This window comes from Colletotrichum godetiae (assembly GCF_030913485.1).
Source record: "Colletotrichum godetiae strain CBS 193.32 chromosome Unknown BDP55scaffold_1, whole genome shotgun sequence".
Classification (NCBI taxonomy): Eukaryota; Fungi; Ascomycota; class Sordariomycetes; order Glomerellales; family Glomerellaceae; genus Colletotrichum; species Colletotrichum godetiae.
Window position 1 is genome coordinate 276,159 of NW_026851249.1, and position 23,209 is coordinate 299,367.

At 51.5% G+C, this 23,209-nt stretch overlaps 11 protein-coding genes across 11 annotated transcripts; 7 read left to right on the top strand and 4 right to left on the bottom strand.

Moving 5' to 3' along the window:
* Positions 1 to 1,913: 1,913 nt before the first annotated feature.
* On the top strand, positions 1,914 to 3,527 carry BDP55DRAFT_688899 (uncharacterized protein; the record flags this gene model as incomplete). Its single annotated transcript, XM_060576686.1, has 4 exons — positions 1,914 to 2,024; positions 2,099 to 2,483; positions 2,725 to 2,765; positions 2,853 to 3,527. 4 exons carry the CDS (start codon positions 1,914 to 1,916, stop codon positions 3,525 to 3,527), a joined length of 1,212 nt encoding a protein of 403 aa, XP_060436647.1.
* A 665-nt stretch (positions 3,528 to 4,192) lies between these two features.
* BDP55DRAFT_569384 (glycoside hydrolase) lies at positions 4,193 to 5,112 on the bottom strand (the record flags this gene model as incomplete). Its single annotated transcript, XM_060570734.1, has 3 exons — positions 4,193 to 4,440; positions 4,507 to 4,722; positions 4,794 to 5,112. Coding segments are annotated over 3 exons (783 nt in total), but the record flags the coding sequence as incomplete, so codon positions are not given.
* Positions 5,113 to 6,027: 915 nt separating this feature from the next.
* BDP55DRAFT_625161 (cellulosome enzyme) lies at positions 6,028 to 7,510 on the top strand (the record flags this gene model as incomplete). Its single annotated transcript, XM_060571432.1, has 3 exons — positions 6,028 to 6,464; positions 6,521 to 6,667; positions 6,721 to 7,510. 3 exons carry the CDS (start codon positions 6,028 to 6,030, stop codon positions 7,508 to 7,510), a joined length of 1,374 nt encoding a protein of 457 aa, XP_060436649.1.
* Positions 7,511 to 8,602: 1,092 nt separating this feature from the next.
* On the top strand, positions 8,603 to 9,761 carry BDP55DRAFT_688902 (short-chain dehydrogenase/reductase; the record flags this gene model as incomplete). Its single annotated transcript, XM_060576687.1, has 4 exons — positions 8,603 to 8,608; positions 8,850 to 9,396; positions 9,439 to 9,519; positions 9,577 to 9,761. 4 exons carry the CDS (start codon positions 8,603 to 8,605, stop codon positions 9,759 to 9,761), a joined length of 819 nt encoding a protein of 272 aa, XP_060436650.1.
* Positions 9,762 to 10,725: 964 nt separating this feature from the next.
* On the top strand, positions 10,726 to 12,561 carry BDP55DRAFT_699537 (uncharacterized protein; the record flags this gene model as incomplete). The annotated part of the gene is made up of 7 exons (XM_060577896.1): positions 10,726 to 10,765; positions 11,140 to 11,343; positions 11,364 to 11,433; positions 11,597 to 11,681; positions 11,743 to 11,811; positions 11,865 to 11,958; positions 12,048 to 12,561. The coding sequence occupies 7 exons, from the start codon at positions 10,726 to 10,728 to the stop codon at positions 12,080 to 12,082; spliced, it is 597 nt and encodes a 198-aa protein (XP_060436651.1). The 3' UTR covers positions 12,083 to 12,561.
* Positions 12,562 to 13,418: 857 nt separating this feature from the next.
* Positions 13,419 to 13,926, top strand: BDP55DRAFT_625163 (uncharacterized protein; the record flags this gene model as incomplete). Its single annotated transcript, XM_060571433.1, has 2 exons — positions 13,419 to 13,738; positions 13,797 to 13,926. 2 exons carry the CDS (start codon positions 13,419 to 13,421, stop codon positions 13,924 to 13,926), a joined length of 450 nt encoding a protein of 149 aa, XP_060436652.1.
* A 917-nt stretch (positions 13,927 to 14,843) lies between these two features.
* Positions 14,844 to 16,732, top strand: BDP55DRAFT_639852 (PCI domain-containing protein). Its single transcript, XM_060573290.1, has 4 exons — positions 14,844 to 15,080; positions 15,139 to 15,195; positions 15,249 to 15,968; positions 16,023 to 16,732. Exons 1-4 carry the CDS (start codon positions 14,997 to 14,999, stop codon positions 16,638 to 16,640), a joined length of 1,479 nt encoding a protein of 492 aa, XP_060436653.1. The 5' UTR covers positions 14,844 to 14,996; the 3' UTR covers positions 16,641 to 16,732.
* Positions 16,733 to 16,836: 104 nt separating this feature from the next.
* Positions 16,837 to 17,773, bottom strand: BDP55DRAFT_538250 (serine hydrolase; the record flags this gene model as incomplete). The annotated part of the gene is made up of 2 exons (XM_060567926.1): positions 16,837 to 17,555; positions 17,686 to 17,773. 2 exons carry the CDS (start codon positions 17,771 to 17,773, stop codon positions 16,837 to 16,839), a joined length of 807 nt encoding a protein of 268 aa, XP_060436654.1.
* Positions 17,774 to 18,576: 803 nt separating this feature from the next.
* BDP55DRAFT_722188 (ATP synthase subunit J) lies at positions 18,577 to 18,985 on the bottom strand (the record flags this gene model as incomplete). The annotated part of the gene is made up of 4 exons (XM_060578560.1): positions 18,577 to 18,626; positions 18,682 to 18,732; positions 18,845 to 18,874; positions 18,937 to 18,985. The coding sequence occupies 4 exons, from the start codon at positions 18,983 to 18,985 to the stop codon at positions 18,577 to 18,579; spliced, it is 180 nt and encodes a 59-aa protein (XP_060436655.1).
* Positions 18,986 to 20,222: 1,237 nt separating this feature from the next.
* On the top strand, positions 20,223 to 21,352 carry BDP55DRAFT_538359 (uncharacterized protein; the record flags this gene model as incomplete). Its single annotated transcript, XM_060567937.1, has 2 exons — positions 20,223 to 20,796; positions 20,868 to 21,352. The coding sequence occupies 2 exons, from the start codon at positions 20,223 to 20,225 to the stop codon at positions 21,350 to 21,352; spliced, it is 1,059 nt and encodes a 352-aa protein (XP_060436656.1).
* A 404-nt stretch (positions 21,353 to 21,756) lies between these two features.
* On the bottom strand, positions 21,757 to 22,915 carry BDP55DRAFT_538177 (RAVE subunit 2/Rogdi; the record flags this gene model as incomplete). Its single annotated transcript, XM_060567919.1, has 3 exons — positions 21,757 to 22,491; positions 22,561 to 22,746; positions 22,850 to 22,915. 3 exons carry the CDS (start codon positions 22,913 to 22,915, stop codon positions 21,757 to 21,759), a joined length of 987 nt encoding a protein of 328 aa, XP_060436657.1.
* Between the last annotated feature and the right edge of the window lie 294 nt (positions 22,916 to 23,209).

Genomic DNA, 23,209 nt, shown 5'->3' on the forward strand with positions numbered 1-23,209 from the left:
TACAAACGATGCCTTTGTTCCTTGCTGCTTGCACGGCCATCCCTGAACCCCCAAACATCAGCCGACATCTCGTCGGGTTGCCCCCACCTTGCAGCTCTCCGGCATCAGATCCGGCGGCGTTACTCCGTAGAGCAGAAGGGATATGGGATTCCTTGGACCCCCAGAGCCAGGGATGCTTGCGGGACTATGTGGGGGTCATGTGTTGGGGACCTTGGGGTAAGCCTCTTTCGTCTGGGGATGGTGGCTTCTCCAGTTGCGCCAAGTTCTCCGGGATCGCTACAGTTAGTTTGCGAGCCGCATATGTGACTGTTGAATCTGCTTGATTTGACAAGAAATCCATTCTCCAGCCGTGATCCTTTCGGATCCGATTGTATTCTAGTACCCAAAGAGGGTGACACCACGGGAGACCAAGACCTGAGGCAAGTAAGTATTCCAGGGCCTATAAGGTCCCAACTCCACCTCCACCTTGGCCATTCTGGTTCCATCAACTGTTCTCATCTGTGACCCCCACCTCGGCATCCCTTTTTCAATGTCCATGAGTCGCTGACCGCCTGATGAGCCCCCTTCCCTGCCTGGAACGGGGGATATCATAACTACAAGACCAAGACAGCATCGCGGTGACCTGAGTTCGTGATTGAGAAGCAGACTACCCACCGCTGGTATACTCACTTCTTGAACTTCCTGTCCACATCCACCCCTACAATGTGTTAGCTGATCTTCGATTACTGTATTCAAGTCATTTTATGGGCCATCATAGTGTCTATGGGCAGCTTCATCGACGTAAAACATTGAGTATCCTCAAATGAACTCACAAAGTTATATCTGTTTCTCAAAGACTCCAATTGCAATCCGCTAACTTCTCGTAAACGAAGTGCCATCCATGTTCATGGCAATGGGCAAGCCGTCTGCGTCACCATTCTCTCCCAAAGCTAGTTCGCGTAGGTCAACGGGCCAGTCAGGAGAGGCATGTTCCATAATGCGTGTCAAGGGCGGCTGGGCGATGATTTGGATCGTTGGTCTGTTCCATCAAGCTTCGCGAACTGATCTTTTGGAAATACCAGGTCCACATAGCCCGGAACTCTGTGTTGCCAACGACGAGAGCCCGGGTACTGGCATCAAACAGGTAGAACCCCCAAGGACGTAGAAGAGCATGAAGAATGAAGAACTAGGACGTGAACAAGTCATGAATAAGGTACAAGTAGAATTTTGTTGAATCAAGATTCAAACTGTTGGAAACAAATTGTTCTCTTTCCGGTGCCGGCAACACATCTGATGTGCGGAGATTGTGGCCACAAAAGTCCTCACGTCTTAGGTCTAGATCTGAGTACGAATGTCTCGGTGGCGAGCCCGAGTACGAGATCGGAATGACTTTTTGAAGTCCGCAGCGACGTGGACCGCATTTTCCCGCACCTCAACTTCTTTCAGATAGGCGAAACAGCTCTAATGCTTCAGCCTCTTAGTCGCACAGCATCGCAGCATTCATCGAAGTTCACTATTCCATAGGTCTTCTCCATCCACATACACCCACTCTTTCAAGCGGGCCCAGCCTTAATTTTGTGATTGAGTCTCACAGCCCTAATAGTACACACGGATCGTCACCGATGACACCCCGCAGCATTCAGGCATGCCTGGCCTGCAGCCTATGCCGTCGAACGGGGAGAAGCTGCGTTTACGACTTCTAACCTGAACGAATTACAACTGCCAGTCAGTGGAACTCTGTGCAGGAGCGTCTTGATGCGTTGGAAAGTCGTCTGCCTGAACCTTCAGCAATCCCAGGTGGCGCGCAGAACCAGCTGATACCAGCCTCATTTTCGACCTCATCCTCGACACTCGGTATCAACTTGCGCGAGTGATCTGATCACGATCAGAACACTGAGCCGAATCCGAACTCAACCGGCTGGTCCATTAGTTCCATGGCCACGAGTCCGAACACCGAAATCCGGGATATGGACTTCGGGCCTGGTTTCCCTGCATCCCTGTTTTTAGACATTGATTGGTATACTTGGTCCCGTGCTCGGTCGCCAGTACGATCTGGTACTATTCCTGAATTGCGTTGATACATCTCTGATTGGAGCTATGATTACTATCCATTAGATAGCCGAGCTCTCTAATGTCTGTTGGAGGCTCTAACATAACCCTTCAAGCCGTATTGGCGTTGTTAGGCCAAGAAAATACCATCGTTGAAGTCTCACAAAAGTACTTCGCTACGATACACAAATGGCTGCCGATGATATCTAAGAAGAGACTAGATATGGTGCTATCTCTCCATAACGCAGATCCTGACCCTGCTATGCTATTCTTGTCAATGAGGCTTGTTACAACGCCGTTTACACATCAGGTTGACTTGAACCCATACCGGGAAGCGAAGAAATTCTCGGCCCCTCTTGAGGAGAATGGCACCATATCTCTCATTCTCCTCCAGGCTATCATGTTTATTGCGTTGTATGAGTATGGACACGCTATATGCAGCCGCTTGGATGACGGTTGGATCATGTGCCCGATATTCGGACATTGTAGGGCTATCTACCGGAGATTTTCCCGTTTTAAGACAAGTTGTGAGTCTGAACCATCATTGAGCTGTATACTCTTGCGTCTTTCTCTGTTAATCAACTATACATCAGACGACCCGGATAGAGGCTGAAGAAAGAAGAAGAGTGTGGTAGTCTATACTTATCTCGAACAAGATCGTTGCGCTCGGTAGCCGGAGGTGATGCGTCATCACAGAGCCGCAAGTTGAAAATAGATTGCTTGATGATGATTCTTGGGTACGTAAAGTTGACACAGTATAACTTCGTTTGCGTTCTTATATCAATGACATCATATCTCTTCGTTGGAACTAAAGTCTAACTCAGGACCGTGGCGAGGTTGGCAAAGCTTTCGGACATTCTACCAGTACACCATATCAGACGCAACAATCAGGCTTCGCAAGACTTTGTCAAGTATCTATCTCCATAAGTCAGGCGATTGGATTTGAACTTTCAGGGTCTTCTGCCCCTTGCATTCCAGAGATCACCTCACTCGTCAACGATCCGAATGGCTTTGCGTTAGCTGTGGATACAGAGAATACAGATTGGAGACTAGAAGCGAGCTCTTCGTTTCTTTCATCCAGAGCACTGGCGCGGTATGCCCTTTTTATCGCCCTTTATAGATTCACATGCCCTGAAAAGATGTCAGTTGAGCCCGGATACGCCGGCGAACAAGGCACAAAGAGCCAGGAGCTCGACTTCCAACCGCAGTCTTTGCTTACTATCGAAGTAGCAAGCCGGCAGCTTCACTTCATGGCTACCAATATATCGCCGCTTATTCCTGCCACCGATGGAAACGAGACTCAGTTGCAGGCCTCAACCCTCGTGTACCCTTTCATCATGGACGGCATGTACGCAGGTGCCGCAACTTTACACTGGCTTTGTGGGGAGAGCGGGGGTCGACTCTATCGAGCTGCCGCGGCCGATATGGAATCTCTTCTGGACACTTTGAAGTCTAGGTGGTGGCTCGGGAGTGCTAACCGCGAGCTCTTGACTGTGTAAGAGGTCACTACGCGTGTCGCAACCTGCAGTTTGCAATGAAATGATCGTTGAGGGGATTCTAGCGATCTGAGAAGCACTCCGCTCAGTCATAATCTAGACATGTATCTGCTTAAGCCAAAGTATATCAACAAGGATACATGAGAACGTTATGTTCATTCAAGAAACACCGGGCAAGATCCACGTTTCGTCTACCATAGGCGATGAGTGGTTTTGCTAGTTGTCTGATCATATCAAGACAGGCCAAGTAAGGTAGGTGAGTATTCATACGAGAAGCAATGAGTTGAGACGCACGAAATCCCCCTACACATCTGAAAACATCACATTCATGAGCGCGGGATGATGCATAGTTTGATAGCTATGCTGAGTAAAGTTGTGTCTAAAAGATTGTACAGGAGAATAGAAGTAACACCCAGGTGGTGCCTATATGAGATCTCAATAAAGAAAAGATGCTCAACTCTGGTCTATCTCATCACCCGTTCGACGCAAGAGATACGAGAAACAGAGCAGGTGCCTAGTGTTGTTGACAAGCAGGCACATCAGTGACGGCGCTTGGCGCATGGGGCAGTAGCCTTTGCGCTGGGAGCAGCAGAGTGAGTGTCAGAGCGGGTAGCATGAAGAGTGGCAGGACGAGTAGAGGTGACCAGGGTCGTCGAAGGCAGGTTGCTAGGGACCGTCACCTCATTTGCAGAGGTGCTGTTGACCTCGTTCAATCCACCGGTCCAAACAGCAGGGCCAGGCATCGGGAAAGCCTTGTATCCGTTGTAGAGGCTGAAGCTCACATAAGGGTCCGTATACTTGTAAGCGCCAGGGAACTTGACCAGCGGGCTGGGAGTGCCGTTGCCGCCTCCTGTGATTTTGACCTGGACACAAGACACGAAGTGCTCAGGCTCGTGGTCAAACGACTTGTGGACACCTAAGAGAGTTTGTTAGGTCATTGGGACACACACGCAAGAAGCAGATAATAAGCCAATTTTCTTACCAATGTGCTCAAAGCGCAGGAGGTACTCGCCGGAGGGCGTGTCCTTGGGAATGGTAGCGGTGAGAGTGTTCTTGTCCCAAGTGCACCAAGCATCTTTGGTGAAGTCGCCACTCTGGGTGCAAACGCCCGTCTCGCCAATCTTGAACCAGTCACCTGAGCCATCGTAGTCCTTGACACTGCCATCTGGGGCTTTTGACATGTAGTAAAGGGCGGGTCCTATCGATGGATAAAGATGTTAGTCAACGTCCAATCTCGAGAATCGACACGCGGCGACTGGGTCTACTGACCAGGGTGCTGCATGGTAGCGCCCACGCCAAGCTTCACCGTAACGTCGCTTCCCGCAGTGACGTCGAGTACCTGCGTCTTGGCGGCGTTGGTGAAAGCTCCCTGGTTGCATCTGCTATCGGGGCCGTCAATGTAAGACCCGTCGCGAATGTCAACAGCCGGGTTATTTGAGAATTTGATCGGGTTGTACTTGGTGGCACGGGTAAAGTCTCGGATGTACTGGAAAGACTTCCCGGCGGCACCATCTTGGACCACCGTGTCGAAGAAGTAGTGGGCGGATGCCACCTGGGCAACGGCAAAGATGACGGGAGAGAACTTCATGGTGGCAGAGTTTCTTGCGTCGCGTGGAAGAAATGAATCAAAAGAATGAATAGTAGTAGACAGAACAAAGATTGAATTTTATGATTCAAATGGAACGGCAAAGATGGGAGAAGCATTCTTCTTCTAAGGTATCTTATATCAAAATTCATCGTCTGCAGTTCCAGTGACTTAGGATTCAACGGTGAACATCTCCCACTCCAATATCCAGGTTTTACTAGCCGATGTTTCAGACGAATTGAGCAAGTGTTGGTGCCGCGGAGTCTGAAGCTTCAATCAGAGCTTTGGCCATTCTAGACGATAGCAATGTGGCAATGTACCTAAGACCTCTTCGCTGCTCTTGTCAATAAACGCAGGAACAATTTCAAGAGTGCATTTGCGATCAGAAAGTTGCCTGCCGGATCTCGCAGCTGGATAACACATGTATAGCCCCTGAGTTTCACATGTACTCTATTTCACTACCCGAAGGTAGACTAGGACGCCCCAACTTCGCTGCTATGCGAGCAGTTCGGACGATCCCGAGACTAGATCGCGAATGTTTCTATTGGAGCGACTAGTTTCTTCTCCCTGCTCCATAGTACGCCACCACCCTGCCTTGGTAATGAATGACATGAGCAGAGCTCTACTCCAAATATATTGCCTATGTGGACTCCTTCATTACTGCGTTAAGATACCATCAGGCCCCGAACTTTACAATCGCTGAAAGCTTGCAATCCGCTTGATGTACTCCATATGTTATCGAACGAGATGAGGTGCGAGACGTCCGCGTTCTTCGGGAATTCTTCAAATGCTCCTTGTATATTAGGTCCGCAAAACTCTTGCAACTGTCAGATTTCTTGGCATGCAGAATCAACCCACTCCCACATTCCTTTCCATCATCAGACCTTACACTCTTTTAACCCGTGATTGGTTGATCAAATGGTCCTTTCCATCACGTTCCTTGGTGTCGCAAGCCTAGGCGCCGTGGCGCTTGGCCAGGTTACTGTCGACACCACCTCCAAACTGCAAAGAATCGACGGCTTTGGCTTCTTCCAGGCTTTTGGTCGCGCCAAGGAGTTCCAGAATGGGCCTGTGACTCTTCAAAAGGAGGCTCTTGATCTTCTCTTCAGCCCTACCAAGGGTGCCGGATTCAGCATTATCCGTAACCGCATCGGTTCCGGGGGTAAAGGAGATAGCATCCTTCCCACGAGTCCTGGATCGCCTCCAGGCAAGCCAACCTATACCTGGGACGACGATGACGCCGGCCAGGTTTGGTTCACAAAGCAGGCCATTAGCTACGGGGTGAATCAAATCTACGCTGATGCTTGGAGTGCTCCTGGATTCATGAAGACCAGTGGCAACGAGGCGACGGCGGGGTGAGTTACAAGAACACACGCAGTCTACATAGCGGATGCTTTCTAAGACTCTTTAGATATTTATGCGGCACAACTGGTCACACTTGCTCATCTGGTGATTGGCGGCAAGCCTACGCCGATTTCCTTGTGCAGTATGTGAAGTACTACCAGCAAGCTGGACTCAATATTACCCACCTCGGCTTTCTCAACGAGCCCGACTTTTCGTAAGAACCAGATCCTTCCTTACAGCTAGGTAGGTAAACTAACCACCACCTAGCCCGGGATACTCCCAAATGCAAATCAGCTTCAATGCTCAGGAAGCGATCTCTTTCATCCCCATCCTGTCCAAGGCTGTCCAATCTGCCGGTCTCAAGACCGCAGTCACTTGCTGTGATGCCGTCGGCTGGGGCTCAACCGTCAAATATACCAGCGCTCTCGTTGCCGCCGGTATGGAATCCCACTTGGGTCTAATCACCTCGCACACCTACTCAGGCGACGCCAACACCGCTCTGAACACCAAACTATCTTCGTGGGTTACCGAGTCTGGCATCACTACAGCCTTCGATCTGACCTGGTACAAGAGTGGCGGTGCAACCGAAGGCATGACCTGGGCGAACAAAATTGCCGTTGGCATCATCAACGCCAAGCTCTCTGCCTATCTCTACTGGGAGGGCTTCGAACTCAAGCAGCTACAGTCAGATTCCCACCTTATCGATACCCAGGATGGCAAGATCACGACGCCATCGGCTAACTTCTGGGCATTTGCAATGTGGTCGCGGCACATCCGCCCCGGCGCACAAAGATTGCAGACGTCGGGCATGGTGGCGTCCGACGTCTTGATGGCAGCTGTTCAAAATAAGGATGGGTCTATAGTGGTCATCTTCACGAACAATGACAGTGCTGCCAAGGCTGCTAGCGTATTGTTCAAAGGTTTCACTCCCAGGGCTGCAAGCGCGTGGGTCACTGACAACACCCACAAGTTCGCTTCCACGGGAGCCAGCATCTCGGGCTCCGGGGTATCCGTCTCTGTTCCTTCCAAGGGTGTAGTCACTGTTAAGTTGACCTGATGGAGATGCTACAAGTACTTAAGTAGATGATTGTTGAGCATTCATGCTAGATCGCTGGGCTCTCCATGTGCGCTCTCACTCATACCAGGTAGAACTGTAACAAGGACGATCCTGTGTATCTATCTCATTTCTCTAGGAGCAGGATCTGAGACTCTAGAATTCGCCTATCAACCCTTGACATGCTCCAATTCCCTTATCAACAGATCATTAGGGAGCTCGTGGTGTCCAGTGTGTTGTTACTTTGTAGAACTGCCTTGAATAATTTAATTTTCTTCACAGGCGGTATTTTTCTAGAGATCACAAAGGGGCCAACATACTAAGATAGTTCACAATTGTTGAGATTTGATGCCAACAGCCCCACGAGGAGTAGAGCTGGCTTCGAGGTAGATTGGTCATTTCGCTTTGTCTCTCAGTCACCTCTGGTACCGATCCCAGAGAGACGCCGTTCGAGACTGGGTAATGTTAAACACTTCAAAAAACAATATGGAGTCACTGAAAATGAGCCAACAGATGATGAAAGGCGTACAATCATGGAATACAATTGCAGTGGCTTTGGTCATGATATCTATCATCCATACCAGTATCAAGCCAGCACCAGAGCGCTCTCTATTCCCTGTTGATGGCCCATCAACTAACAGCTCTATCCTTCCCGCACTTGCGGGAACTGCGGTCAAAATAGTTGGATCACCCTGGTATCACAGGCGAAGAAATCTCCCACGGGCTGCATGGAGACTAGGTAACCTAACTGGTAAGGTAGGTTCTTTGGCATCTGACTAGCTCACTGTTTTGGGGTTTGGGTCAGGGCCACTAATCATGAGCAAGGGTTGCGGAGAATGCGGCCGTACTTTGACTAGCACGATCCGTCGTTATTATTTTATGTTCTGCTTATCTCACGTCGGCGCGGCGTCCGCTCTTGAAGCTATGTTATTTTCAAGCCAACCTTCTCGAGATGGGGAGAAATGCGGAATTCCAAGCCGCCTCCGTGATTCTCCGCAAGAGTCTCACGAATCACGTGCACCGCACCAACGATGTCATGTGTATTGTTTCGTACAACTCTCCCTGAGGTTGGTTTTGGGCGGGGGTCATGGAAAGATGCCGGTGTTGGCTACATATACGAAACATTTTCATCGCATTGGATTCAACTACATCAGCTTATGATCTCATTGGCATCCCTAATTTTAGGAACGCATTGCTTTGGAAATCAACTCGAAGCAACGGTGGAACCTGCCAATTGCCTTCAACTCCTTACAACCGGTTCACAATCTCATATTTCGAGCAATATCCCAAATATCCTGTTTGAGGTGGTTGACTCAACTGCCACGATGGGTTCCTCGGAAAGCAAGAGCGTCAAGTTAACCCCGATGCAGACATTCCTTCTTTCGAGGGGAAGGTCATCCTCGTGACAGGCGGTAATAGTAGCCTAGGCAAACAATCGATTCTCGAATTTGCTGATGATCCAAAGGAGATATGGCTTGGCGTTCGCAGCCCCTCAAGTGCTAAAGAAGCCATCGACGACATCAATGCACAGGTTCCGAACGCACCTATCAAATTTATACAGATGGATCTAGGCTGTTGCCACTCGATTCGGGAATTTTCCAAGATCTTTCTCCAACAATCTGACCGCCTTGACATCCTCCTCAACGCGGGCATTATGTCGGTTCCAGAAGGGACCACTGACGACGGCTACGAGGTCCAATTCGGTACTTACCATATGGGCCATGCCCTCCTCACCAAATCCCTCCTCCCAAAGCTTCTCAAAGCCGCAGAGACGGGTACTGATGTGCGCGTTACCGTCCTAGCTTCATCTGCTCACCAGTACGCGCCCCCTGAAGGCATCAACTTCGCAACGCTCAAGACGGAGGCTCGTGAGATGGGCACCATCACTCGTTAGGGACAGAGCAAGCTCGCAAACCCACTCTTCGCAAAAGAGCTTGCCAGGCGCTTTCCACAGCTGACAACCGCCTCGCTCCAACCAGGCCTTGTCACTACCAATCTCGCCAACACAATGGGTGACAATAGCTGAATGATGCGCATCAATTGGAAACCCACAACTCTTTTCATTGGAGTTGATGTTCCGACGGGTACCCTCAACCAGCTGTGGGCTTCGACTTCGATGAATGTTGTGTCGGGCACTTACTGCGAGCCTATCGGGCGGACTGGGTTGGGAAAGCCCCATACCAACAACAGTGCTCTCGCAAAGCAGTTATGGGACTGGACTGAGAAAGAACTGGAGGAAGAGGTCCTCTTTTAGTCGACTATTTCAAGTTGAATACCTGAGATAGTTGTGGGAAGGCATGAAAGTGTACACACGAGGCCATAACGGGGAATTGAATGCGATTTGAAGCTCACTCATGACTTGATACTTGAGAGAAAAATGACTATGGCTGTGCTGAGATCTGCTGAATACCCATCGATTGTGAAGCCGGTATTGCCAGTTGAAGTCTTTGAGCAGCAGTAAGTACTCGTAAGGCTCATTAAGAATGAAAACTTTGCCAGTTTCTGTTGCCACAAAGTTCTGACACATAAATTGAAACGCAGTTGCCGCGTATCCTTGAAGCTATTCCACGCCTCGAATCCACCACTTATGCTCTTCATCCAAGAACCCCTATGCCTTCAAGCATAGATAATCGAGCCAGATATTCCAGCCTACACTGGCCTGGTATTCTCTTTATAAGCATACAGAAGTAACAAAAGATTAATAATGCGCTCTGCTCCTTATTGCGTAGTGGTAGTAGGAAGTCTTCCGACACTATCGCAATCCAGACGAACAAGTCATTTATGTCTCGCAGCTCTGATAGCAAACAGAAAATCATATAAGGCTTCTTGAGTCCGATGATAGGAGAGTTGAAAGTGTCTCGCAGACCGCTGTCCCTTCCTGAAGAGTTGATGCTTGCCTGGAGATCACGGAGTTGCGCATGCTGGTCGTTAGTAACAGCGAGTATCCCAATGTCGCCCCACAGGTCATCTATAATCGTACCAAGTCCAACAGGCTCTTTTCCAAGACTCAAGTTGTCGCCGATCCTAGGGCATGTATGTGTACGCGTGATGTTTGGGGACGCTAAAGAAGCCCCGTCCAGCACTCCAATCAGACGCCAAGTCTTCGCAACCAAAGAAATCCATTCCGTAGACTGCTTGAAGAAGGTGACATTGAAAGAAAGGTGGCTGTGATATCGAGGATTACTGAGAATTAAGGCTGTTTGAGTGTAAGCATAGAAATGATCTCCACGGCTGGGGGCTTGCAGGCAAAATACCGATGTAAGTTAACATAAATGAGTAAATGAGCAGATCCCTTCGTTAGAGTCCTTTTTGAACTTCCTCCAAACCTATCACTCCGCAGAGGGACATCTCGTAGTAGCACACCGACCTCTCTAACATGTAGTGTTTTCTATGCGGGCAGAGGTTCGCAAGATGTGATGCTGACAAAGATAGACTGCCTCGCATCAAGTATTCGTGCTGAAGTCATAACTTAACGGCATTCAGACGCCAGAACTCTTAGAGAAGAAAGTCATTCGACAAAGTGAGTGCAGCAAACTTACCAAAATGGTAGAGAAGTTCGAGGTCTAATATTAATAAGTCCGTAGATCCTAGAGAATTCGGAGGCGAGATGGCTACACCTGTGAGCACAGAAGACGGGAACGCCAAGATTTGGCTGGCAGCTCGTAGCCAGTCCAAAACCCAAGCTGTCATCGACGAGATCAAGGCTGCGCATTCGGGATCCAGCGGAGACATGATATTTCTGAAGTGCGAGCTCGATGACTTGGCTACTATCATCGCAACTGTCCAGGAGTCACTCTCTCGGGAGAATCGGCTTGACGTGCTGTGGAACAACGCTGGTGTGATGGTTTCCCTCAAGGCTCGGAGACAGTGCAGGGTTACGAGCTACAACTGAGGATAAACAACATTGCTCGCCATCTTCTAACGAAGTCTAACGAAGCTTCTAACGTCCATTTTACAGCATACCGCCAATCCATCGATCCAAAACTCAGTGAGGGTCATCTGGGTGTCATCCAGCGCTGCGGACGGGGCACCTCGACCAGCAATCGACTTCTCCAACATGGACTATCACAAAGAGGAAGGCATTTAGAGCAAGTATTCAAGAAGCAAGGCGGAGAATTTTCGTCAGGCAGCAGAATATGCTCGCCGAGTAATGACAAGCGGAATCATAAGCTTGGCAAGTATTCCTATTCGCTTGGGTGAGCGTAAGATGGTGTCCAATGGTCTATCTCTAAAAGTCTTTGAACCCCGGCAACTTTGTTAACAACCTTCAGCAGAACATGTCGAAAGTCCAGTTGGCAGCGTTTGTAAGTTTTTGCCTCGCATGAGAGCAGTATAATACGTTACTGACACAAAAAAGACACTCATTTCGCACCCACCAAAGAACGGTGCCTACACGCAGCTGTTTGCTGGGCTTGACCAGTCCATTACTATGGAATACAGCGGTGGGTGGGGTACGTAAGGAAGAATCGATATTGTGGAAGTCCATCGCTGACTTCAAGAATAATTTTCCCATTCGGGAAAAAAGAAAACGCTCGGAAAGATCTCTTGGACCCTGAGTTGGGTGGCCAATATTAGGAATGGTGTGGCGCTCAGATTCAGCCTCACCTGGGTACTTTGTGAGAAAGACAAAATGGTTCCGAACACTTTCATAAAGCACAGCCCTATGGGCTTGGGTGGAGTTGGGCGAAGCTGTTAAGCGGAATGTCTTTACTATGGGTTTCCCATGTGGGATCCCGGCTATTGCCGTCGTTTGTTGATGTTGTTGTTGTTTGTGCATTGAATCGGGATAAGAAAGCATCGGGGGCATTAGAAATGAAGAATAGAACAGGGATCGATGCAATTTGTATTTGGTGAAGCGTGTGCTGTCCGGGGTTTAGCACATATTTTGGCGGCGAGAGCAAGCCAACAGAATTGAGGTCTTGCCACCAATGTCTCAACTCTTCCGAACGGGACGTCATTGCGAAAAAGCGGCTGAAAATCTCCGAAAGTTCAATAAGATGTTGTGCGTTCTGGAGGAACTGTCAGCCGGATTTAAGGATTTTGCAGCTGGCATTGATACATGAGCAAGCCATGGAAGTTGGAACCCTCGGGTAATTTGGGGACTTGACAATGGGGAGTGGCGCGTTGCGGTCATCGCTGCATCAAAACACCACACTGGTCTTGGCGGTAATACGAGAAGATCGGCGGTCATTTTTCCCACATTTTTATTGCCCGATGTGACTACCAGCGCAGCAAAAGAACGTTGCTTCCTCTGTTGGGGGTTAGCTTTCATGTCTTCCAGCTTTCACTCTCATGCGCTCTCTCGCTCCTCCGGACTTCTTGCCTCCCTGGATCGCCTTGTGAGCGCCGCTGATTCCAGCTGCTCAGTCCCAAGTATTACCAGCCAAATGCGAGTTTACCGGTCTTTTCACTAGATAATCGTTCCACGCAAGTTGTGATACTGGTGCCTTGGTCAAATTAGAGTTTATGATCGATGTGGAGAATTGAACAGTTCATCTCATGGGCTATTTCTGGCATTACCCATAATACAACCCCTTTGAGAGGGGAGCACTTTGGAGCGAGACAGAATCTCCAGGGCGTTCGTGTTTGCCTGCTTCCAATGCTGCCATAGTTTCCTTTACGAGAACGCAGCCATTTTGGGATATGCCGGACAGGCATTCCCCACACAATGGTCACCTCCCAAGCGACGGTGACGTCGAAATCACCAACCTCGCTTGTCCGACCAAACCGACTTGGCGACGATGATCGTATGCTCCAATATCTAGAGTCCATCAAGAGTATATAAGCAACTACCACGCAGCCTCTTCCTAGCTAGACTCCCAACCCTCGCAAACATTACTATCTTTGCCCCAGAAACTCAACTCTTCTTCCTATCGTTCGACATTATCAAAGACCGACCATAACTTGCAAAATGAAGTTCACTTTCGCTACTGTTGCTGCAGTCTTTGGCGTTTCTGCCATTGCTGCCCCCGCGCCCCAGGAGACTGAGGCTCCTCTGCCTTCCGAGAACATCGATATCGCCGACCTCTCCGTTCGCAAGCAGCAGAACGGCACAGTGACCAACGTCAGCTTCCTTCTCTCTGGAGACGACGCCACGGATCTTGCCTGCCAGGGCGCGACCGGTGTTCCCTCGGATGTCATCACCTGCGGCGAGTCCAAGTACCGCTTCACGATCCGTCAGGGCAAGGAGACCGAATTTGCGCTGCGCATCTACCACGAGCTCGGCCTCGCGTAAGTTATTTCTATTGAAAAGACTTAAGAACAACACCGAACTAACATGAGCGTCCAGATTCGGTTACTGGGGCGAGGGTGATGTTTTCACCTACTGCCACGCCGGCGGCCTCGGAGACTTGCTCTGCAACCAGGTCAACCCTACGACAATTGTTATTGACAACACTCCCCCACCTGTCAACCCCTAAACGCAAATTCTACTATAGCTTAGAGCCTTTCTAGTACATAACATGTTTTAATATACTACATAACTTGTTCCCAAGCATGAAGCCTGGATCAGGCGAAATCTCAAGCAAGAAATACAAGCGATTTCGCCTGGCTCTCACGCGAGCCCCGCGAATCCCGCGGGTCTGCGTTCGTGCGTACTACCTCAAGGTAGGCGCAGACACGCTGCACCTCAACGGAGAAACATCCGCGGACGAAATATATCCTGGAGTTATGGACATGACTAGACGATTGCCGTGTGTAATCTTCTTCATGCCAAGCCATGTAGGCCATTTGGGAAAGCTGAGATTGTGGAGTATACATGTCTCGAGTATTGGGATAATGACAATCGCATGTGATAAGGGGGCCTGTAGCTCGTCGAAGCTACAAAATCTACAGTTTTCGGAAAGCGAACCGAAATGTAAATGTATATGTTTAACAGTACACGCAAGTTGCAGTGAGGTTGGGTACCTAGGTAAGGTGGGCTAGCTACCTTCCCGAGTTACCTTAGTAAGACGACTTCTAATTCGGCTTATGTCGTAATCTGGCCAAACGAATCCTCCTTAGTTTCTAGGTACGAAGCCTATGGAGAGTGAATCACTGAAGCCTTCGATCTTAAGCAGACACTCCTCAATATTAAATACTAATGTGTTCGCAAGAATACTATCTATGCGTCGACCAAGAACAAGAACCAAAAAGAAAAAAAGTAGAAAAGGAAACAACGGCTGAATCGACACTCGTAGGGAAGAGCCAACACGCACAGACCATCGATGGAAGCGGGAAGGCAGGGCCGGGAAAAGGTACGTCCCTCCGTGCCAGCTCTGCCCCGCCTTACCTAATCCGGGTACCTGAGCACTGCGGTGGCCAGGGTGAGGTCAGGTAGGCACGAGCATGTTGCGTAGCTGCGGGAGCCTTCGATTCTAACAAACAACCAAATCAGCCTCACCTTCCCAACCGACGACCTCGCGACCTGCAAACGCACCGCTCCCACGATTCCGACCTGAACCCTCGTCTTTACCTTCAGTACAAATAAATCCTCGAAGTATCGCCCAGCATGTCGGAGGCCGCCTTGAAGCCCGAGAAGGACTTCTCGAAGGAGACGGACAAGCAGATCCCGGAGGCAGAGAAGCTCGCGAAGGTGCGGACAAGAGCCCAGAATTGACATGGCCATGCATTGAATACTGATATCTGAACAGAGCGACATTTCCGCCGCCATCGAGAAGCTGAGCGTTCTAGAGAAGCAGACCCGCCAGGTAAGCAACCTACCCCTCCCTTCCCCAGACGTCGACATGCTAACGGAGCGCAGTCCTCAGATCTTGCATCGACATCGCGTATACTTATCGCCATCGTCAACATCACCAAAAATGCCGGAGACTGGAGCTTGATGAACGAGCAGGTTCTGATTCTCTCGAAGAAGCATGGGCAGCTCAAGCAAGCTATTACGAAGATGGTCCAGGCGGTCATGGGCTTCCTCGACTCTACCCCGAACCTCGAAACCAAGCTTACCGTTATCGAGACATTGAGGACGGTCACCGAGGGAAAGATCTTTGTCGAAGTCGAGCGCGCGCGTGTCACCAAGACTCTGTCCGATATCAAGAAGGAGCAGGGCGACCTCAAGGCGGCGACAGACATTCTCTGCGAGCTCCAGGTTGAGACATTCGGATCTATGGACCGAAGGGAGAAGACCGAATTCATCCTCGCACAAGTCGCACTTTGCATTGAGGTCGGCGACTGGACTCAGGCTCAAATCCTGAGCAGGAAGATCAGCACCCGATACCTGTCGCGAAAGCCGAAGAAGACTCCCGAGCAGCTGGAGAAGGAGAAGAAGGAGCGTGAGAAGAAGAAGGCGAGAGGCGAGGAAGTCCCCGAAGAGAAGGAGGATGACACAACAGACCTGAAGCTTCGTTATTACGAGCAACAGATCATCCTTGCGAAGCACGACGACAAGTACCTCGACGTTTGCAAGCACTACCGCCAGGTTCTGGACACCGAGGCAGTCGAGGAAGACCCCAAGAAGCTTCACCCCGTAAGTTCCAATCTTTCCATTATGGTAGAAACACGTGCTTACCAGAATTTGTAGGTTCTTCAACGCATCATCTACTTCGTCATTCTTGCACCTCACGACAATGAGCAGCACGATCTTCTGCACAGAATCCAGAAGGATTCCAGAATCAGCCAAGTCACCCAGGAGGCCGAGCTCCTCAAGCTTTTCACCGTCCACGAGCTCATGCGCTGGCCAGAGGTTGCGAAGACCTTCGGTCCCCACCTGTGCGAGACTGATGTCTTCGACGCCCAAACCGGCCAGTCGGATGACGAGAAGGCGCACCAGCGCTGGCTGGATCTCCGCAAGAGAGTGATCGAGCACAACGTCCGTGTGGTCGCCAAGTACTATACCCGTATCCAGACCCAGCGCCTCACCCAGTTGCTGGACCTCACTGAGGACGAGACGGAGAAGTACATTAGCGAGCTGGTCACTTCCAAGACTATCTACGCCAAGATCGATCGCCCTGCACGTATCGTGAGCTTTGCGAAGCCCAGAGATGCAGACGACATCTTGAACGAGTGGAGCTCCAACATGAAGAGCTTGTTGGGCCACCTCGAGCGGATCGATCATCTCATTACCAAGGAGGAGATGATGGCCAATATTCAGCCTGGCGCGTCCAAGTCGGGCAAGGGAAAGTCTACTAAGGCGCATTAGACGTCCGGGTGGTTGCCGGGGTTTCGGCATGGGTTACGGCGTGTAATTGTAGAACACTATCTTAGACGAAGGCAATGAACCAGGCTGGGATGTGTAAAACATGATTCGGTCTATTCTATGATGATCCAATGCCCTCTAATGCCCCCGAGTATGTCCCCACCAAACCGTTCGCTCGTCATTTGGTGTGTCATTATATCTAGATGTTGCTCTTCGCTGCCTCCTCGTCGGCAATCTTCTTAATGAAGCCGATGAGCGGCATAGCCCACTCCTTGGTGATGGGCACGTAATGCCCACCAGGGTGGACAACGACTATCGGCTCTTCGCATCGGTCCACAAGCCCCTGACTCCTTGACTCCTCAACCACGGTGTCCAAGCTACCAAGGAAGTGCAGCGTAGGTGTCTTGATCTTGGGCTCATACGCCCACTCCAACTCCGTGGGCGGCGCAAAGAAACCAGAGTAAATAGCCGCAAACTTGAACGGCCGGCCACCATTAGCCTCCCTCAACGCCTGCGCGGAAGCTTTCAAGTCAGCCGGCATGGTCTCATCGCGATGCGGGCCCTCCAGGATCGCCGCCAGGAGCGCGGCAAAGGCACCGCCCTGGCTGAAGCCCACCACACCGTCGACGCCGCCAGCCTCGCGAACCGCGTCGGCGACAGTGGAGATGCCCTGGGCCAGGAAGCGGTAGGAGCCCGAGGACTCGTCCTTGCGCCACCAGGCCCAGGCGTCGATCTCCTGGTCCTCGCCGTTGGCGGACTCGTCCGGGACGAAGCCTGGGATGTCGCGCGGGGAGAGCTGTGATGGGCCTGTTGGGTAGAAGAGGGTTGGGACGAGGTTGAAGGGGCCCAAGGACTTTGCGATGAGTTTCTCTAGGGCGCGAGTTTTTGAGCGAAAGAGGGGCCCGGATTGGGTGTAGCCTTGGAGTGTTAGTGAGGGTTGATGATATTCTGGGGAGGGGTCATGGGTGAAGAAATGTTGTAACCCGTTGGCCTTAGACGGCCGATTTGGTGTCCCCAAAGAAGCATAAGAACAGGACACATATCTTACCGTGGAGCATAAGAATCTTGATCTCCTTCTTTCCGTTGGGCTTCTTTACCGCTGAGCCATTCGGGGCTGAGCCTGCTGTCGTCGACATTTTGCAGATGAGGATGTGGCTGAGATGTGAGTAGGTATTATTACTGCTCTTGGCGGGAATTTGGGAAAGTCTGGTGGAAGAGACAACAGCTCTAAAGCGGAAGTGAAGTGAAGTTATCATGTGTGTGTCTAAGGTAATTATGGTGTAGCTCAAAAGGCGTATTGAAGTCAAGGTGTTCAGTGACAGACGGAAGTGGATACTGACAAATCCACAGTTGACTCTTCGCCGAAAAGAAGAGGAATTGAGACGGCGATAAGGACTGGGACCACGATAACCGATTTGAGTACTCCTGGAAGTCCGATCAAGTCTTCTACAAAGGAATTCATCTTTATCACAGTCTAGGATTGTACGGTCCTGGCCAACGCCTTCTGGCATCCTTAACAGCAGAGTTATTGGCTTGAGGTTGTCACGTGATACACAAGCCATCGTTCCGAGCCTTACTCTGTGATGTCGCAACTCAATCACAATGCTTACGACCACCCCTCTTGCCTTTCGATTTTGGGATTTTCCATCTCTCTTCAGGTGTATCAGATTCCATGCCGCAGTCACTTAAAAGAAAGGATTGCAAACAACTTGGCTATGATGACGCATTCACACACGTAAAAGGCAAAGAGCCCTCAGAGTTCCCGATAGTTATGAGACGTGTGGCATCGGTACATTAGTACAACAGCTCAATTGAATGCGAGCCGTGCGTCTATGATACAGCATCCGTGAAGAATATGCGTTGGCGGATCTATATCCTCGACACGTTTCCCAACTGCTCGGCCATCTCCCCGCATAGCTCGGACTGTTCCATTGCGAACTTAATGCTTCTTGGCGAGGGGGTTGCGGGCATCGTTCTTCCACTCGTCGGCTGTGTAGCAAAATTAATATGTGTCCTTTGGGAGGTCTTCGTTGGCGCAACATACACTTCATCATGGCGTTCTGGGCGGAGTTGATGCCGTAGGCAATGACCAGACCTGTCGGGATATTAGCACCTGCCGCGCTTCACGACGCTATTCTTCGCGTTCTCTCGTGTATCGCAATTGATTTCGCTCAGAATTGAGTATTGATCGGGGGACTCGGACATACCGGCAGCGAAGAAAGGCGCCATCGGCTTAACTGTAAGGGATGTTAGCAATTGTGCGACGGAGACACGGGGACGGTCGTCGAGAAACACGTACGGACGGGCGTGGGGTACTTCTTGAGTGCGCGAGCTCCGAGCCAGGACATCTTAACGGTTGTGATGGGGGTTGCAGGGGGGAGATTGAAGGGTCTAAAGGGCGGGCGATATTCGGAGGTTCGATGTGAAGCTATCAAAACGAGCCTTTTTCCTCCGATTGAGCTTTCGGTTTCGGCGGCTGGACCCGTAGCCGAGCAAAGTGTGGCCTGAGGCCATAGCCGCGACAGATGTGAACAAGCAAGTGGAGCATCATCCGCTTCTGGTATTGTCGGGCACGGGCTGTTCACTTCCAGGTTTTGCCGGGGAAAGAGCCGGATCGGAATAACGCAGTAATATTCTTCCGTGTATCCGCTCAAGCTCCAGTCGGATGATTCCACCTTTCTTTCTACCCCGGCTCTCATGTGACATCATTCGACGCTTCTCCGCATCTGGGCGCATTTGGAGGCGATACGTACCCACCCGTGACCTTAGCAAGCTTCAGCTTCGCTCGCCCGCACCCGTTCCCCCGTGCCGTGGCAGGCCGCGGCGACAGCTTTCCCCAGGTTCTGGGGGCTGAGTTGGACTTGGGACCTAGGGGATTGGCGTGGTGGTAGTGCCAGACCCCGAACTCGTAGTGTAGCAAGCCAAACATCTCCTCCCTTGTGTCACATTTATCTTGTCCCTGCCACACACATACCCAGACACCTCCTCCTGAAGCTGTCTCCTTTTCCTCCTCTACCGCCATCCTGCAACCGCCTTCACCTTGCCAGAGAGTGCGGGGAATCTGCAGACAACGAGAGACACACACCATTGTTGCACGGTTGTAGCCCGACCTCCTCCTCTGCTCATCCAATTATATCCATCCCATTAGCCTAGACTGCTACTCCAAGCACGGGCGAGACCACCACCACCACCTTGACACCTAACCGCTACCTACCCATAGGTTGCTACTACCACCACTTACCAGCGTACCAACAGTCCGTCCGCCGCCGTCGCCTCCAAACGCCCTTTCTGCACGCCGACTTGCTTCCCGTTCTGTGATAAACCCCTGCTCTCGGGTGCTTCCTGCTTCTTACCGATCGAGACGTATCGAATTCGCTCTCCTTCCTCCTTCACATCCCGTACCAGAGGCTTGTTCTTGCTGAACAAAGAGCACGTTTTGTCACCTTTGTTTGAGTAGACAAAACGTCCCTTGGCTCAAGCAGAAGAAGAAACGACACCTCTTGGTCACCAGACACCTCTTCATCCCACCTACCTTCTCCAAAACATCCTTCTTTGCCCAATCCCCCAAAACCACCAAAGGCAAAGATGCTGAGCCAGCGATTGGTGCGAGCAGCCGGCGCGGCGACCCCGCGTTCCGCGCTGCGAGCATTCAGCTCCACGAGCCAGCAGCTTAAGGTGCCCTCTATGGCCGACGTCAGCGCCGCGCCCAAGAGCGTCGCCTCCTTCAACGACAAATCGAAGCAGTTCCGAGAGCAGTTGATCGAGCAGCAGAAACAGCGGGAAGCAAGTGCGTATACTCAATCCTCCTCCCCTGCCTCCTCCTTTGAGCCCGCCCAGGACTCATCCGTGAGTGCTACTTCAGGACAGAAGGCCGATGCCACCCAGGAGCCTTCGCGCAAGGCCGGTCCATTGACCAACCTCATCTACGGCACCAAGGAAGGTCGCGAGCTGGATGCTCAGCTCGAGGCGAGCTTCAGTCAGGTCCTCGCCCGAGGCAAGTACGTCCACTCGATCGTCCAGCACGAGGTCAAGCCCGACAAGGTCGAGGAGTACACCAAGCTTGTCGGTAGCTGGTACCCGCGCATGGCTTCCATGCCCGAGAATAAGGTCCACCTGGTGGGAAGCTGGAGAACCGAAGTGGGAGACTGTGATACGTTTGGTATGTTACCTCGCCGAGAAAAAAGCCCCATGCTGAAGCGAAACCACATGATGCTAATATTAGCCTCACAGTCCATATTTGGGAGTACCAGCGCTACCAGGGTTACCACGAGTCAATCCACAATATTGGCTCCCACCCCGAGTTCGCCGAGTTTGATAAGAAGCTTAAGAGCCTCATCACCTCGAAGAAGACATCTCTCATGCAGGAGTTCTCCTTCTGGCCCACCACGCCTCCCCGCCAGCTTGGCGGTATCTTCGAGCTGCGATCATACACTCTACACCCTGGCAACCTCCTCGAGTGGGAGACCCACTGGAGACGCGGCCTCAAGGCCAGACGCGAGGTCATGGAGGGTGTCGGTGCTTGGTTCGTGCAGATAGGAGACCTCAACACCGTTCACCACCTATGGCAGTTCGCCAACCTTGAGGAGCGAAAGATCCGCCGCGAGAAGAGCTGGAGCGTCGAGGGCTGGAGCGAAACTGTCCACAAGACTGTGCCTCTTATTCAGAGCATGAAGTCGAGAATCTTGATCCCGATGCCCTGGTCTCCTGTGGCGTAATCGTGGGGGGTTTGGACTCTTTCTCGGCTCCGCCGTGTTACCGCTATGCGTCGTAGCGCATGCTTCTACACATCGCCCTAATCAGCTTTCATTTGTCGATGCCTACAAGGCCGACACTGGGTACGCTGGCCAACACGTGGCTCAGCGTGTGTCAGGCCAGCGAAGGCAACTTTGGGTGGGATTGCTTTCATGGATTAGGTTTCCACCATGAGGAAGACAGATGGTTTGGCTTGATCATGGACCTTTAGTGGTTTCCATTTGGCGACTTGTATGTGTACAGAATTCTGGTAAAGAAGACCAGCACATAGGAATTTGAAAACAGTAACCTTGACAACTTGCCCAATAACTTTCCTGCCAAACTCCGGGGTATAGAATTTCATTTACAGATTGGGAGAGACCTTGCTTCACTCGTCAAACTCCTCGCCCATGACAGCTGCCAGGTTCCTTCTCGTGCTAGCCAGCGTGTGGCCCAAGGCAACCAATTTGGCAGACAGAGACATCAGGTTGGGATCTGGCAGACTCTCAACCCGCACCTTCTCCCTCACGAAGACCTCTGTAGCCTCGCCATTGCTGGAGGGTGTACCCAGCCCGCTGGGGCTGCTCCCGCTACTCCTCGGGTGCGCCGTGCCATGCCTGTGTTTCTGCCCGCCGTCCGTAACAGTGCTGTACGTGAATCGGAACGGGCGGTCCATTTCGTCGTGTTCCAGCCTGCGGACCGTTCCCAAGGCCAGACCGAGCTTGGTGCCAAAGTGTACCGGCGAATCGACGGGCTCGAGGGCGCGCAGCCAGAGGACCAAGCTCGATTCCTGGAGACCCAGGTGGACGCTGATATTTGGTCCGAGGGCCGGGGTGAAGTGGACGGGCGGGCAGGAGTCGGTCTGCCAGCTGTGGTCGACTTCGTTCAGGGCTGGGCCCTTGAGGAGGGAGGAAGACTCGTTGAGAGAGGCGGCAATGATGCGCAGCTGGGCGGCAAGCTGGGTTGGGTTGTTGGAGGGGGTCGGGGTGTCTGTGAGGGAGAGGAGGTCGAGACATTCTGTGAGGTGGGTGTGGATTGTTTCGAGGGCGGCGATGTGGACTGGGTGCGAGGCGTCGAGGTTCAGGGTCTGCGTTGGGAGGGTTTTGAGCTGGAGGTGGATTGTCTTGAAGGTGTTAGCCATAGGTTCGTAGTTGCTTAAGGGAGAGAGGTAGTCGGCAGCATGTAGACTTACGCCTTTGATTATGCGCGTGCCGACCCGGGTCACTGTCCCCTTTACGCGCTCGTTACGCTGCGTGCTCATGACGAGAGTGCTTCCCGGGTCGATGGGCGCCAGGAGAGCGTAGCAGTCCTGCAGGCCGTGGCGGATATCTTTAAGGATCGTGTGTGTTTCTACGACGATCCATTCTAGCTCGCGGGCCTGTGATAGTCGGTCGAGTCTGATTAGCATTGTGTCTATCGAGATCGCGATTACAAGATCGAGAATCCGGCGCGGGGCATACAGAGACAGCGAGGATACATACGAGGCACTCCTGTTTCCCTTTTATCAACTCCTCTGGGCCCACCGGAGGCCAGATTGCTATTGACATGTTGTCGCTTCGAGTCTTCTCCTGTTTCGGCAGCTACTGGTAGTTTTTGCTGTTCGCTGATCAGATCGCAGACAGCCGCAAGAGGGCGATTGGTATCATTCGATTAGCTCATGGTGGACAGTTTGAAGCTCTAGTCTGGGCTCTTGTCATCGTGGGAGGCTTTGGACCAGGATGGTCGGTGCGCGGTGCCTTGTTAAGTGGGGCCGAGCTCGCGGAGGGGAAGTGCGCCTGTGCCCCGCTGATGCAGACGGGCCTAGACCCACTCTATGCACTTTTCTCGTCTGGGGAATGTTC